Here is a 17,236-nt window from a genome sequence, read left to right on the forward strand (position 1 = left end):
ATGATTGTGGTAAGCTAGCACTAAGTCCGTTCCCCGTCCGTGTTTACTCTTTCCTTTATAATAAGGCTCTCAAATAAATCATGGTTGTAGGGCAGTGAAGCATCAGTGTTGAACTTTGATGCCATGCTGTCGATGGTGATGATGAAACGCTTGTCTAAAGCAACCTAAGGTGTCCTGGCCCCACTATCCACAATGGCAAACGAGGCACAGTAACCTCAGAGATGTAGACTATCGCTTCCTCCGAGGGGAATTTCCTTCGCAGGAAGAGACGAGTTGAACGACATGTTCATGTCTTGGAAGTGTAGCTGAAATAACTCTGAAAAACACTATTGCTATTGAGTCGTTTGGTATAGAAGATTCTGAAACATGCAAGACTTATACCGTCATATTTTACATTCAATATGTTGCGGAGCGGCAAAATAGCTTACTGTGAGCGAGTTTCATCTTGCTAATATCGTATTCTTTTGAAACAAAAACCGTGCCCATCACAAATACCCCGACGTTGATTCGCAATAATGGATAAAACAGGTTGGCTTACTTGTGTCGCAACACATCAAAAACGGGTCAGTTGATGCAAGAAAAGCTGACAGCAACCCGTTTTTTACCTAGTTTTTGATCTGTTGAGCGTCATTTGATTAGTCTTGATACTCAGAAACGGTCAATGAGCTCACACTTTGTTCAACACTTACGTTAAGGAACAAGTAACCCTACAGACTGTGAAGCCGCAATCGCTCTTGACCATCGCCAGTAAGATTGGCCCAACTAGCGACCACTTGCAACATGTTAGCAACTTTCTGGACAAAAAATGGCTCGACGGACTTGCTAAACTCAGATCCTCCTTGAGGTATCCACCGTTTCATCCAATTCTACTCTACCGGGGGGCGTCTGGATCCTGCCTACACCGGTAACAAACCCATGGTCAAACCCTTTATCCTTTCCAGGTACATCGTAAGTGTAAGATCCGGGCGGTTATGGATCTCACAAGACGATTGCGGCCATTAGATTGTACTCAGTTCGTAGCCAGTAGTCAATAGGAGCAGACAGACGTAGGCAGCAGATGCTGTATTGAAGACTGACGGGAACTGGTTAATCAATAATGACGCGATCAGCAGGCAGCTCGTGTCACGTGACAAGTCAAATTGCGCGGTTTCGCCCGTTGAAAACAAATCTCGCCAAAGGCTATCTGGCAGGTGCGGTACATGGGTAATACAAAATAATGAACAACTCCAGGTGTCGGGTTGGTGTAGTGGATGTCGCATTCGCCCACCGTCCGGGAACTCCGGGCTCCATACCCGGTCGCGCCGGTTTCCCGTCAGAGTGGGTGCTCGAAAATAGGTACAACCGAGGCACACTTGTAACCAATGACGGACGGGAAACAAACACTGACGTCAGTTACTGAAGAATAAACAGACCTTAGGTAGGGAGGAAACAGGGGGAAAAACGAACCACAACTAGAAAACGGCATCATAATAAAAGGGCGTAAGTTGCGTTACTTATGAGTGGTCAGAACGCAAGGAAAATTACCATGGTTCACCGTTGATTTACAGGGGGAATCAACAACAGGTGTTTATGATTTCTCAAGCATCGGTAAACAATGACCTTAAGCTGTTAGCGTGAGGGTTCATGGTACTAGTACGGTGACATTTACCAGGATGTCGGCTTGCAAGTGATTTTCATGAAATCGGGAACCGCCACACAAAGAGGCCGAAGTAAGTCCGTTGCGGGAAAAGGATCGTATGTACAGAGAACTGCTGTATGTGTTTTTCGATGATAATGCCGCAGCCGACACAAACACTCTTCATTTCTTCTATCACAGGAGTATCTAGAAGCTTGCTCCGATAGTTCGTCCGATGAACCGCTGGTTCCAAAATCGAAGGTGAGTCAGCGTAAAACAGTTGACCTTGACTTTGATCACAGTGACCCAATTCATTTGAAAGGGTGCGTTAATCTTGATGGATGGAGAACGTACTTTTTCACGTCTCCTCAACTTTGGACTGAGTGAGGGTGTTTTGTTAGCCTGGAGAAGAAATATGCTTCATACCGTGACAACCGGTTTCACCATTCTTTGATATGTCTACTTCTTAGGTTCATCACTTCTTCAGCTTTTCTCCGATTATCCTGTTTAGATTCCAGGTTACTTTTATTCAAAGGAATCATTTGATCCTAATGGCTAACTAATTTAGGAGCTCGAGGCTGTGCTTAGTGATGCTACTCTGTAACACGTGGCTAAATATACCCGTGGTAGTCATGAGGACGAAGAAGGTAGTGAACAAAGCTTGTTTTCTGTGATTGTTCCTCTTGGCTAATACATCACAAATTTATACGGTATTACAAATCACGTGGAAAAGGTTAAGATCGAGGCTACATACACTTTAGAGAAATATCAAAGGAAGGGGGTTGGATGAGGGATAGGTCAATGGGTCACGGAATCAGGTAAGTGACGTCAATGTCAGACAGACTTGTGGGACCGGATGTTTCGTAGGCTAGTTCAAGTTCAGAGGTCGCACAAGTTTCTTTTGGACTCAAAGTTGTGGATCCAGCAGTCGGATTCCAATCGCCTCTGCGATCGATAGTAGTCTGGATCGTACCAGTCGTGATCGGTTCAGAGGTACCTGGTTTGTGATGGTGAAGGCTTGCTCCTTGTCTATGATATGACATGTTTCGGCCAAGGGTGCTTCAATCGCGCTTGAGCCTGGTTTCTTCCCACTACCACTCACAAATAGGGGATTGTGTTCTCGCATTCTGTCCGACAAATGCCTTGTCGTACGACCAACATATGATGCTCGACACGAGCATACAAATGAGTACACGCAAAAGCTGATGGTAGAACGTGGCATTTGTCCTTCAAGCGGAATTTTTTATTGGGGACGGAGTTGAAGCTCAAGCGCAGATCAGCGGCCAACAGAGTTTCTAAGCCTTTTGGTGATTAGTTCAGCAGCCGGGTCACCTTCGAATGGAAGCGTCCTGTAAACGGGCTTCTTCCCAACAGAATATTGTGTATGTTTGGGTTTAACGAACCTTTCAGGATATCCGTTTTGCAGGAATGTGCGTCTCAAGAACTTTAGTTTTTCTTCTAAGCATTGCTCTCTCAGTCAGGCATCTAATTAGGTTGCGTTTTTGTTGCAACGGAACGAAGCTATCAAAGTGAATATACTGACCTTTCCACGTTTGCTTTCTGTGGACTTTGCGTTCTATGGTCCCGTCAGTCTTCTTTTTAACATTGACATCGAGGAAACTTGAATGTCCGTTCTGTTCTGATTCGATAGTAACCTTGATTGTGACTTCATTGAGTGCACTGGTAAGGATATTGGAATTCCCATCTCGGATCTTAAGGAACTCCTGTTCCTTTGTATCTACAATGTTCAGTTTACTTTCAACAATCAAATTTATCGATAAAAGGACAGGGTCGCGATGGGTCTCCTCTAGGCCCCATGTTGGCGAATTTTTCATCACCAAACTGGAGACTTCAAAATTAGATTGCGTGACCCATTGACCTATCTCTCTTTCGACCCCCTTCTCATTGATTTCTATCTTCTAAAGTGTATGTACACCCGATCTTAACCTTTTCTACGTGATTTCTGGTATCCTATAAGTTTGTGATGTATTAGCCAAGAGGAACAATCACAGAAAACAAGCTTTGTTCGCTACTCTGTAACAGTTTATGAATATATAATATCATGAACCTGTCCATAACGTTCGAATCCCCATCTGCATTTCAGCATGACAAGAAAAAGCCACTCAAACAAAAACTGAAAAAAGCCCGACAGGTGATGGGGATGATTGATGAAGCGATGGAAGGAATTGCATCAATCATGGAAAAGTTTGAAAGGTACGTTGTCCGGCGCTGCTAACGGATGCAACTAGTGTCCGTTCAGAAAACAGGGTTGATAGGATTGAAACATATTCGAGTCTTGAAAACAAGGCGAAGAATTAGAAATGAGCAGGGACTGCTCTTTTGGAAAGAGTACGTATCCCACTTGGAGTGTTTCATCCAGAAACGACTCTAGACGATTTTGTTCACCCATGAAGGTTTCGCCTTGTGATTGTGTGTCAAGATCTGCTTCCCTTTATCTAAGATGGACGACCCAATAAAACGGAGTGCTAGGATAGCAACGGACCCAGCTATGTGAGGAGAGATATCAGGATGGAACGGTTGTACAGTGCATGCGGACTTTTTAGACCGGGTTACCTACATTTTGGGTGCAAAAATCTCAACTGAAACCATAAATTCCTCACTACCGATAGATTGTGAGTAGTTTGTTCAGAGAACGAAAGAATTCCCGCACGACCTCCAATCCTGGAAGTTGTCCTTCGGAGAGCTGCTCAACATCGGATCATGTGGAAAAAACTGTTTGCTTGAACGGCATTGACGATCGCGTAAGCCGATCGGCAGATCGTGACCCAGCCGGATAATGCTGGACCAATAGCTGGAAGGCCATTGGTTGAATTCACCCGGGAACTCCAAGAGATGGACAGTGTTGGTGGGTAGAAAATGCTTCCTAGTGGTTTACTTTCATTTGTGCTAAGACTGAGTAGCGATATTCTCATTAACGCGTCGATGCGATTACCAGTTGCTCACAGACAGTCAAGCACAAAACCAGAGGACTTCACACGCTTTTCACTCCACCGCCATACAACGCAACGAAATGATTTTTTGCCATCAGCTGAAACGAAAAACCAAGAATTCTACACAAAATCTTACAGAATTCTGCTTAGAAGAAGCGGCGTGGCACCAGAAAAGGATGAAGAGACTGGGCTGTATGGGCACTCTAGTGTTCGCCGAGAGAGTTTTTCAAACATGTGTCCTTATCATTTCGCCCAAGAATCACTGTGACTCATGCCGAGATGTTTTAGAGGTTGTCTAATGGTGCCAACGCACCTAAAGATTGAACTCATCAGGGTCCTAGGTACGGGGTCAATGTTGCTAGTTCGTTTGTTCTTCAAGTTAAAGTAATTTATAGTCCAACTTGGAGGTCCTCGAATCGGGGTAGTCATAGATATAGCTCAGTGCAGTCATCCGACGGCCAAGAGAACTCGGAAACCTGCAACAACTCTGGAGTAAGAGAAAACAGAATAGATTCATGCGCCACTTGGAGTCCACAGTGGACCTAGTAACGAGCATGCTACTTCAGGTAGGGTTGGACAATCCCAACTTTTGGACATAAGATGTATAGATAACTAGATCAGCGAATATTAAGCTAAGCAGTCACTGTTCAGTCTACACTAAACGGGGGTAAGCATTGGACTCGAGTCTCGTTATCATTATAGCTCATTCTGAGTTTCCGTGTGAGGGTGAGAGCTCTCCTCTCCAAAAGCTTCCGTAGACCAAGCGATGTCCGTCAGAGATGCCCACTCTCTCCGTTCCTTTTTAACTTTGTGACTGATGAAATAATGAGACGAACGCTAACGGTTTCCAAAACCCTGGTGTTCAAATAGCCTGTGAAGAAAACCTTGTCGATCTGGAATATTCAGACGACATCGTTCTCATGTTCGAAGAGGAGGCGCAATTATTCTTGAACGAACTGACCAAATTCATCCTGTCCTTTGGTATGCACCTTGCACCCACAAAGTATAAGGTCCTGTTCGTGAACGTGCAGTCGCTGAACGCGCCGCTTAATATCCAGGGAGAGATACTGGAAGTTGTGGAACGTTTTACGTATCTTGGAAGCTGCATTAGTTCTGATTGCATTGTGACAGAGGAGTTGAATACACGAACCTGCAAGGCTCGGGTCGCGTTTGCTAACTTGAGACACCTATGGCGTCAGAAAAATTTATCCGTGAATCTGAAGGGACGTGTGTATCACGCTACAGTACGGGCTGTTTCGTTCTCATGTTCGAAGAGGAGGAAAAGGCGCAAGTATTCTTGGATGAACTGACCAAAGTCATCCCGTCCTTTGGTATGCACCTTGCACCCACAAAGTATAAGGTCCTGTTCGTGAACGTGCAGTCGCTGAACGCGCCGCTTAATATCCAGGGAGAGATACTGGAAGTTGTGGAACGTTTTACGTATCTTGGAAGCTGCATTAGTTCTGATTGCATTGTGACAGAGGAGTTGAATACACGAACCTGCAAGGCTCGGGTCGCGTTTGCTAACTTGAGACACCTATGGCGTCAGAAAAATTTATCCGTGAATCTGAAGGGACGTGTGTATCACGCTACAGTACGGGCTGTTTTGTTGTGTGGCTGTGAGACTTGGCCTATTCGAGCAGCGGACCTGAGACGTCTTTAGGTGTTCGAGAATCGTTGTCTCAGAACCATAGCTCGTGTGGGAGTATGAAGGAGATCACGAAACGCTTGGGTGCTGTCGGTGCTACTCGCCATCGAGGATGGGGACCGCGTGATCCTCACTGTGCCTGGTTGGAGACACTACGAGATATGGCTTCCAACCGATGTCAAAGGCGTTCTTGTTGTCAGTTTCTATCCAGATCGCTTGAGTGAATGTCTGGAGGTGTAGGCACCTCGGAATGATTGTGGTAAGCTAGCACCCCGTCCATCTTTACTCTTTTCTTTACAATAAGGTTTTCAAACGAATCATGGTTGTACGACAATGAAGCATCGGTGTTGAACTTTGATGTCATGCTGTCGATGAAAGAATGAATGAGTTCAAGCCATTGTGAGATTGTCTGGTCGGGAAAATCTGAAGTAGACAGACTGATTACTGGCTAGGCAAATTTAAGGCGTGATGAGTTCCAGTCAACTATTAACAGACCGGCTTGATACCGATCTACAACAACTTTCATGCCAAACTGGACCGCATTGTTGAGGGCCTTCATTGATGAGATCAAACATGATGGAATTACAACTGAAGCTTTGAACTTGTTCCTCCCTGTTGAACTTTGTTCACTCATACAAGAGGGCCATAATTCGGCAGTTGATGCCGAGTGGAGCTGAGTAGACTCAAGGTGAAATACCGAGCCGAAAGACCCCATTGGTGACAGGTGTGCCTCTGACGAAAGTGGCGGTGGCAACGACTCAAGCGTTGCACGTTGTGCGATCACATATATTCGTTAGTTTAACATGTGAATGTCTTTTATTGATCTGAAAATGTCAGTAGTTATGATAAAGTAGATCGTCTCTACCAAAATCTCACCGGTAATCAGTTTCATCCCACCAATACTCGGTTTATTTTTGAAAAACTTGGAAAACAATTTGGAGGTGTGGGTATTGAGTGAAGCAGCCCAAATAGATCAGAGATGATCCTTCAGACGCATCCAGCAGTTGGTGTTGCTGGATTAGTGTTAGCATTCTCGTCTTGCATGTTTGATGTCGCGGTACAGATCCCAGCATTCTCAAGGATATACATTGCGGATAACCTCGATTCGGAGAGAAACTTGAGCCCAGTGCCTCCTCTCTCTCTATTGTTTACTGATTGGAATAATTGCGCCAGAAAGGGGACCGTTCGGACAACAGCTCAGGAATGTATGTTTCGACAATGGTGAGCGCAACCCTTTACATATCAGTAACAGTATTCACCTAACGGATACCTTTATCGGCTCATCAATCATGAAGTCTTGAAATGACACGACAGGTTGGTCGATAACTCTTCGAAAGCTCACTGCCTGCTTTGCTTATTTTGTGGTCTATCGGATGAGTCTACTTCATAAATTTGTATCAGTCTCATTTGTCAACTGAATACCCAACCTAAAAAGACTTGTCTGAAACACAAATGAATCACTTGTTTCACATCATCTTGATATGTAGTGTACTACTACACCCAATCCCCATCGTTCTCATGACAAGCTGGATCTGGCAGGCAGACACGTTGTGCGCTGTCCACATTTTTCCATGTGGTATTCACTCCCAACACCTCCCCTGTCATCCACTTCCTCATGCGATATATGACCCACAATTCCTGTAGTAGTCGGTACTCACCAGCGTCTGTCCAGAAAAACTTCGTACCGCCTAGACTGTCGAGGGCTAGTAAAAGCACCAAAGTACGATGGATGCTAATCCATTGAGGTTTCCCCGCGTGGGTTCGGATGCCATCCCCGTCGCCACTGTTGTGTCTCTTCACCTCCCCTGACGCTACTGGGTTATAGTCAGAAGACAAGAAGGCGACCAGAAGGAACTGTCTTAACGCAATTACAACTTTCCATATAGATGAATCACTTGTGACCGTATTTGATGGTCGATCCACTGTCAACCAACCAGTGTCTCCGGCACGCCCAAGCCGGTTCTCCGGCGGTTGTTCCTTTGTCTCGGTTGATCATAAATGGCCGTCTGTGCTTGGTCATGGAGTGGACGTGAACTTTCTGTGTCCCGTTTTGACCTTTCTCTGGCACATGATGGAAACGGACGTGATTTAACCGTGTGGGCGTAATCTCACGGCCCTGTTTCACATGGTTGTTCCGCTGCGCAGTAGGCTGATGCGCAGCCGTATAAAAAACCCTTCGTAACTATCGCTTCTGACTTGAGTATGAACGCTCGCCTCGGTTACCTGCGAAGTTTTGGCAAACTGTAGGTATAAAAAGTTTTAATTGTTTCAAAAACAAATGCAGCTTGAAGTTCACCGACTCGTGCCTGTCACACCGATTTGCTACTGATCGGCGTAGTTATAGAACAATGCCACAAGGATTCTTAGCTCCATCCTACAAAAACCAAGTTATCAGACCTAAGGTAGTGTTAGACGGGACAACGTATTTTTCCGCTCTGACAAAACTTTACTCTCCTGGTAAATTTCACCCTCGTTTTTCTCCTAACGTGGACAGAATGAAAATCTTCCAGCGGAACTGTAGCAGAAAGTCTGTCCTGAACGACAATCGACCCGTCTAATTCTTCGTTTCTAAAGCGCCGATAAAAGTTGGGGAGTCCTTTGGAGGGGAATAGTAGGGCATAAATCGATGAGGGAGCTGATGGTTCTGATGAGTTGTTTCTTTTGGATTTTGTCACACTAAAAAAACTGTTTACACCGGGGCATCCCTAGTCTAGATAAAAGAGGCGGCTCCGACCATAGTTCGAACAGACACGGGGGGTTGCAAACTTGTACGAAAGAGGATAAACCCTGCTTCTTGTTTAGGACTGTCTCCGGCATAAACCTAATCACCTTTCATCCAGATCTTGCAGTTTTGACAGCCATTCTCCAAAATCTTGTCCATCTTTCAGTATATGCAAGTGGCAAGTTCCGTGGTTGAGTTTTCTGGTTATGCTCTTTACCCTGTCCGTGGGCATCCTGACTTACTTCGTCCCACTGCGCTACCTATTGGTTTTCTACGGTGAGTTCAATGAAGTCAAGTTGGTACTGGTAATTTTCTTTCTTTCTGGAGTGCAAAGACGATACTGTGCATTAAATTGTGGCAAAACTAAAATGCCATGGATACAAGTGGATCAAAATCAAAACCACACAGATTCTAGTTTTTAAGCCAGTCATGACCATATGCAGCCGTATATCTCGCCATACTACTTATTAGGTCGCTGAAGACTGATGAAAATTTATCATTTGAGTCTGCCGTTAAGTAAATTTTCAAGTGAGTGTACAACGCCACTTGTGTCTATTATATACGTTGGTTAGTTTTGGATGGAAACAAATTGATGCTCCAAGTATTTAGGTTTCATGCCTTCTTCGAATGTTAGAGCGGTGCTGACTGTTTGATTAATTGTTCTACTTGGGAACTTTAATAATCGCGTATGTATGAACATTTCTTTCGCCATTTTTACCGATTCTATGACCGACTACATCTGATTCCTGTAGCTCAACCAAACTAAGAGAAATAAAGAGACAAGAACTCATTAGAGCATCCATTCCTAACGAGGGATCATTAGGACAGTGCTCATCATTCCACAAGTGCCACTTTTTTTTCAGTCCGTGCATCTGAAGTGGAGAATTCATCCGACCTTCGGGCAACCATCTGAATTTGAACATCCACAGTTTGAAAGAGTAAAAAGGATATTTTAGCCGTTATTGGCTGGCGCGAAACCACACCAAGCAACTCGATAAGTGAGGAGATGACTGATTTATAGACTATTTTCGATACCTTCGACTGGAGTGGCGACCGTTGTAGCATTTTGAGACCATCCATCCATCCTTCAACCAAGGATAAACATTAAGACAAAAGGATGTTACAAATATGGAGGCCTAAGAGTGAAGCACGCGCGAATGCCAAGTTGGAAAACACCAACTTGTTTCGCCCGGACATGAATCCTTGCAAAGATGAGCACCATTCACACCAGGATTCAGACCGCGCGTTGATCAATAATAAACCAGGTAACTGGGAGTGAAATCAATTGACGAAACGCGCAAGTATCTTGTTAGGACGAGTAACTTAAAGCTACACTGCTGATTCTCTTTTTAGTTGTCAAGAAGTTCACGAGAAGACTGCGCCAGGCCCAACTGTACGACCCATCACCATTGTCTTTCATATTACGGGTTCCGAACAGAGTGGAACGGGTAAGTGTACTCCAGAAGGATTTCAGTAGTATTTTGGCTTGAGCTCACGGCTGAATCAAGCTCGGTTATTCCCGCATGCAAGTAGGATGTGCGGATACACGAAGGATCTTTTCTTTGTGGATCGAAATTCAACTAATAGCACCGACAAGAGCTATACAGCTGTCTCTGCTATCCTCGTAAAAGTGGCTATGATAGCAGCAAGTAAATCCATTTTAAAGATTGACGCCTCCTTCGATTGGAAAAAACGAAAGCACGGAGGAACGAGATCACAATGATATAAAGAAACATAATGATTTGAAATAAGTAGGACAAGAACATATTTCTCACCTGGAAAGGGGCCCACTAACGTGGAAGTTACAACCGAGTGTGATGATACTTGGACACTACTCGGGGAGCACGTGGTCTACCCCTGACTGTCTCAACCCATCTATATGTCCAAGCCCTCTTATGCATTACTTAGAAATGTGAGCCAAAAGATGTAGTCACGTAAAGCAGGGCTGTTTTTACATTTTCTTGTTTAGTCCAGCTAGTCACACGGCGTCCTAAGGCACATGCCCGTGTCGCAGCGCCTTGATTGGCCAGGATTTGGATTGCTCTGATTGGCTGCCGGATTTTATAGACGAAGCTCATTGGTTGGTTCGCTCTTCGGATCACTCGCCTAGCTTGATCCGGTGATATTCTGGCAACTGCAGTTCCCACACAGGTTGCATACCTGTGTTTTCGTTATTAAGAAAACCTTGGTTAAATACCTTAGAATTTAGGAAGCTAACAGGATTCCCTGTCAACAGTGTTTCAAGGAGAACATGTCCTTAAGTCATTGAGTGCTTGGACCAAATGTCTACAAAATACGAATTTTTCGAGACTACTGTTTTTCTCATCTTTGCTCTGAAACTTCAATTTAATTTTTAAACAAACGGACAGGTTACAGAGATGAGCTAAGCCTGTGGGACCTGTTCGTTATACGATTTTTCTTCGCGCCCTCAAAAGGTATCTTCGAAGCCTCACGATTCCAATGCCATCATGTTCTCGACTTGTTCGTTTCAGATAAAATACCGGCAGACGAGGCCCAACGAATCTCCATTACGACCGAACGACTGACTGCCCCGTCTGGCAAACAGGGCTTCCTATCCATGACAGTGCAAACATGCCTCAAAACTTTCGTTACTTCGTCACTTTACAACCAAATATTTTCATAATTTTTGTTCATATATTTTTCACTTAGTTTTTTATAACGCTAACAGAAATACCGTCCAGTAACACAGTACGCGCTCTCACGGTGAAGTTACTTGGGATTTCGTTCTTGGGTCTCATAGCTTTTCCACAATGATCTTCGCTGGACAGATCATCTGAGACGAATGATCCGAATGTCAAGGGGCAAACTGTTGGAAGGAGTATTAAATGGTAGCTGGTTTTTCCAGACGGGTTTCTAACCGTTCGCTGTCTAATCTCTCCAGTTTCGTCGACCGTGACAGCGTAGAAGCAGGGCGCAATCTGTCGAGTGGAAAATTTGCGTCCGTTGACGCAGTCAGAAAGTCTTCTGGTGTGAGTTTGCTCAGAAAGTTTGGAATGATAACGTATAGTATATAATCGTTCAGTTGTAATACCCTTTTTGGTGCCTAGCTGTCATACCACGAGAAAGCACGGGATTCACATGTTGCCATGTTGCTAACGTCTAGACAGGAGCAGTTGAAATGTCCGGATTGGACTCGGACCACGGACTTTTCGGTCGATAAGTGCGCGCCTTAACCAGTTAGCCATCTCCGGCTCGGTCCAAACCAGATAATCGAGAAAAAGAATTATAAAACTCCCGTAAATCATTTCAGTAGAAATATCCACTGACCCTAGATCGAGTGTACCCTTTTAGTGACCAGACTTCTCTGAGTTGCATCAAAGGCTTGCTTCGGAGCAAGCTCCAGTATCTCAATGGACTCGATAGCATCCGTTAAGGGATTTCGTATTTTCTTTTTTATTGTTTCCAAATACATCTCCAGTCATTTGAAGCCTCTTCTGAATACAAGTGGTATCCTAATCTAGGGTGGGTATTAGTCGAATTTCCAAATCATGCGCTGTAACATGAACTTTACTCAGTTCCCAAGAGTGTTCCTGATTTTTTCCCGCAACTTTCGACTGGCAATCGGGTGATGAGATTGTAAATGCTTCTGAGGAATGGCTACTCTACAGGGGCCCCTACTGGCCTCCTTGAGTCCGGGGTTGTTTGAACTGCAGTCCAAGTGTCACCCAACCATAAGCAACTGTCCTGTCGCACAGAAAAAAGAGAAATGGTGCATGCGCATCACTCAAGTGACAAAAGATTGTCAGCTGTTTTCCGAGCTATATGGTTCTTGTTCAGTCCGACGCTCAAGCGAGTAGTGTGTCTGACAGTCAGGGTGCACTACCATTCCACACTATTGTTAGGCCTTTACATCGCTGAGTCGGTAACGCACCTATTCACAGCCTTGCAGACGATAGAATTGCCTACATCTGATTTGTAACGCGATAACTTGACCGATAAGTCCGAAAACTCCATCATAAGTACACATGCTGGGCTAGCATCTGTCTTCCGAGTTGCCTATTCCGTCGAAATGTACCGATGGACCCCGTACGCATAAAAGACCGCCCCACATGCGACTTGTGCACACAAATGCATGTGGATGAACCAGCCTGCAGCTCACACAGTGTAGACCGGACTGAAGATCAATGAATCTCACCTCGTGAATCATCGCAGTCCATAAACACCAAAAAGCTCAATAGGTTTAGCCCGGCCGTTTGCAGGCCTGAATTGAAGCGGTCAAAAGATTGAACGCAGTAGTGCCACTGTTGACCTACTAAGTGGGTCCAGCCAATTTAACAACCCTACGGTCCATCGTGGTTAGTTATGAATTAATTTGGTTAGGCCAACAAGCTAAGGGTCACCAGTACAGACTCTGCTATCCCTATACAATCCAAACTCATCGGTGCTAACACGATCACTGATAAGGTGGACCCAACTAGTTCTACCACCTTGTCCAACAGATCTCAGAACACTCTTTTGCCTCGGACAGTTCTCTCCCTTGATACGGAGTAGTTTTGGAGTTCTCGTTGGAATGTCCACCTCTCCTGCAACCGAGTTTAAAGTATACCTGCAAAGAACGGAAATCGAAATTGGTCAGGCAGGAGCTTCAGAAGAGTGTCCTATTTGGAACGCCTGCGCTATGACTGTGTAACTTTCATTGCATAGACTACAGCTGAAGAAAGTCACAAAAAAGCGGTGTGGACCACCAGCCTGCCTGAAACCGGTGCGGCCGGGTTCAACTGCCCAGGTCCCGTTCAGATCCGCTAATGATGCACACTTGTATACCGAACCGCAGTAAACTTGCGGTTAAGGGGATAGACCGATCACTGGTTAGCATTAGCTAGCCGTATGGGCAGGTATTCTTCACTTGCAGAGCACGAGTTCCGTGGATTTGTCCGGAAGACCGAAATAGCAAGAAAACATCGGAAAATACGTGCCTTTGTGGAGACAATTGAGTAGGACAACGGGAACCCAGTTTATCAGTCGTCAGGCCGGTTGTCATTCACCACTCAAGAACGCAACATCAACACCTTCCGCCGTTGTCTGGCTCTCTATATGGGGAACAAAACTATCAGCGACTTCCCCGCTTTTTGAAACTTCCTTCACAGACCCCCCTCCTGTCTTGAGTGAACCATAAGATATCATGAAAATAAAACTCTTCCCCCCCTATGATCTACTCTTAAGGTCGATGAAAGCTCCGAACCGCCAAGATTCTTTTGCCACGTTTCTTAAATCTCATCAGGCAAACCTAGTTCCCGAGTTTCTATTAAACTAATGTTTTAAATGGACTTAAAAGAGCGTGCGGGGAGATCGATACTCATTTTCAAATTAGGTGAATCCAAGTTTAGTCATTTATTCGTCAAGCCCTTCGAGCATCGTCCGTCAAGACGTCTGCACTTTTCTCGAAGCAACCACCAAAAATAAAACAACAAAGCGCCACTTTGATCTGAATATCTCCATCGCAAGAGAAAACCATTGGCTTTCATAAAGGAGACTACTCACAAGGTTGCTGAAAACTCTTCGACAGCCCACGACCGGTTTCGCCCTTCCAATTCAGGTAGGCGCAGTCCCCGAGTTTCCGTTAACCTTATGTTCTAGTTGAACCGAAATTGGACTGTTTTCGAGAAATACACTCATTTGCAAATCAATTTGGTTTTCATGAGAGAGGATATTTCAAACACGGGTTCAAAGTAGGACATAAGGTTGACGGAAACTCGGGGACTGCGCCTACCTGATGAGCCAACCCCAAGAAGAGCGAAACCGGTCGCGGCTGTCGAAGAGTTTTCAGCAAACTTTCAGGAACAGGAAATACAAAAAGGTCGGTAACGGCTTCGATTTTTGTTGGAAAGGAGGGAAAAACGGTGAGTCTGAATTTACAAATCAATCAGAAGATAATGTAGTCGGTGGTGGAACGGCAGTCGNAAACCAAATTGATTTGCAAATGAGTGTATTTCTCGAAAACCATTGGTTCTTTTTCGGATTTGATTCCCACAATCCCAGGACATTGCGCTATCGATCCTTCTCAATGGTGTCTTTTGATTCATGCGAAACTGGTGCATTGTGTTCAGGGTGCGGAACACTGTCAAGACCACCCAGCTCCCTCTCTCCGCCATTCGCCTGGGAACTTTCGAATCGATTGTTCGCAATTGGTACTGATTCGACATGAGTGCCGGAAGAGATCGAAGGTCCTACTGAGGCCAACCGGAAATAAGTAGAAACCTACTTCAGCTTTGTCATCATTCTCCACGTGTCTTCGAACGGAACCAAGTCTGCATCTGTGTGAACACTCGGAAGAGACTCAGTAACCCATTGAATGAGGCTGTGCGAGCCGAGGAATTGTCAAATCAAAACATTCTTTGTCTCTTTGGTCCTCAAGAAGAAACGGCGCGTGGCCGCTGCGTGTTCTGGTATGATAATCGAATATCTGGTTTAGCCACACGGCGTTTATTCACCACACAAATGGGATTCTAAACCATCGTGACATCAGCCACTGTTTTTCTAAGTCAAGCCAATAGCAAGTGAAGCTATCTGGACCGTCAAGATCGTACCTCCGGACATCGCTTCCTTCCATTGATGGTTGCGGCACCAGTGTTCTCCTGTTGACTTGACTGTTCACGCTTTATCTGAACTCTAGCCAAACCTTGGGGGCTTCCTCGCGTTCGTTGGAAACGGCTGTCCTGAAGTGCGAGTTGAGGAGACTTCCATATCTGTTTCACATCGAGTGCACAACTTGCGGTCGATTCACCTTGTACTCCATTCGAAGACATTAGTCAGGTGATTGCTCGACCAAACTTATCCAGGCCTCCTTACAGGCACAGGCCACTTCTCTACCCATCACAACTAACGAGGGATTGAACGCGATCATTCGATCGATTCAGATGAATTACATTGAGTCCTCATATAATGATCACTCTTGGTGAACAAGAAAAAGTGGTCTCCATCTAGGAGTTACCTCTACATGAATGGGACAGATTTTTTAGCACTAAATTGTTTTGTCCTTCACTTACTTGTACGACTTCGAGTGGATAAATGTACAAGTTACCCCTCACAACGACCTTACGAATGCGTGACTCGTTTCCATCATCATCAGAGACAGCAACATCGGTGTTGACACTGATGCTTCACTGCCGTACAACCGCAAAGTTTATCTACTTACATTTCAACCCTTAACAATGAAAAGAAAAGGGTGGGTGAGATGAGACCTGGAGCTGACCTATCGCATTTTGAGGTGTCTTCAAGCGATCAATCGGACAACCTGGAAAGAAACTGACAGCACGAACGCCACTGACATCAATCAGCCTCCAACCAAGTGCAGGGGCCAACGGGACCCCGTCTTGCACCTGCAACACCGTAACCCCCTTCTGCCAATTCACACGTTGTCCAACTTGTGGTTTTCGCCATTCTGAAGGAGACACGGAGAACAACATTCATCTCGGTAGACGGTTTTTAGGCACACGTAGAACATGGCCGAGTCGCCGCAGTTGATGGCCCTCGATTGAGGTACCTGCTGCACACCAGTGTCACCCAATATAGTTCAATAGGTAAAGAAGACGCGCAAACCGCACCAACACGGTAAGGTCCAGTCTCTTCGTGACTGCCTTGCAAAGTTCACCTTTTTCAAGAGCTATACATTGATACGGACCCACTCTCATAATCGACGGGCCCGTCGATCAACACACTCTAGCCAGTTTATTTAGGAAAATAAACCACCCTTCCGGTGACAGAGTACAATTCACAGTCGTTTTTCTGCAGATATTTTGTGGCACTTTCCTGAAACTAACCTCAGAACGCCGGAACCTACTGAGACTCTAAGACTGCACCAAAATCTCAATAGAAAAGCCGGTAAGTATCCAGGCCAGTCAATCATTCAATCAATTCAGCAAAAGCCGATGAGTGTTTTGCACGCCACAGAAGCACGACCGAATGTAATCAGCGTTCAGGCATTTCATAGAGGCACGATCGATGTTGATGGGTGTTTACTAACGCCTGGCAGACAACCTGGATCAATGTCAGAAAGTCCCCTTTAAATAGCGTGGGGTCGTTGCAACTTTTACTCTCGCACTCGCTTGTTCGGAATATAGCGGTTGTGTTTCCTTCTGAGTTTTTTTTCGGCAACTAGGCAATAGAGCGGGTCAGCAGTAGATACCACAGATTGACGAATCAGCAGACATAACAGACCCCGTGCTTTGAATGTGTTTCGGACCTTCTTTTGGTTGAATTTCCAACAAGCTAAAAGAGCTCTCACTGTTCGTACTTTGAATTCACCTCAGTGACAATAATCCTATGCTCCAGCAAAAAGA

The 17,236-nt window shown here is 45.1% G+C and overlaps 2 protein-coding genes across 2 annotated transcripts in view; one reads left to right on the forward strand and one right to left on the reverse strand.

The window, feature by feature from the left end:
• T265_05385 (hypothetical protein) overlaps positions 1 to 11,773 on the forward strand; it is a gene marked incomplete at both ends in the record, with an annotated part of 113,358 nt that extends 101,585 nt beyond the window's left edge. The window contains 5 exons of the mRNA XM_009170383.1: positions 1,817 to 1,876; positions 3,720 to 3,829; positions 9,103 to 9,212; positions 10,290 to 10,384; positions 11,429 to 11,773. Of these exons, the coding sequence (XP_009168647.1) occupies positions 1,817 to 1,876; positions 3,720 to 3,829; positions 9,103 to 9,212; positions 10,290 to 10,384; positions 11,429 to 11,482 (429 nt within the window). The remainder of the gene's footprint in view (positions 1 to 1,816; positions 1,877 to 3,719; positions 3,830 to 9,102; positions 9,213 to 10,289; positions 10,385 to 11,428) is intronic.
• The window catches only part of T265_05386 (hypothetical protein), a gene marked incomplete at both ends in the record, with an annotated part of 30,455 nt that overhangs the window by 7,724 nt on the left and 5,495 nt on the right, over positions 1 to 17,236 (reverse strand). Inside the window, one exon of the mRNA XM_009170384.1 lies at positions 3,159 to 3,457. Within this exon, the coding sequence (XP_009168648.1) occupies positions 3,159 to 3,457 (299 nt within the window). The remainder of the gene's footprint in view (positions 1 to 3,158; positions 3,458 to 17,236) is intronic.

Source organism: Opisthorchis viverrini (assembly GCF_000715545.1).
Source record: "Opisthorchis viverrini unplaced genomic scaffold opera_v5_101, whole genome shotgun sequence".
Lineage (NCBI taxonomy): Eukaryota > Metazoa > Platyhelminthes > Trematoda > Opisthorchiida > Opisthorchiidae > Opisthorchis > Opisthorchis viverrini.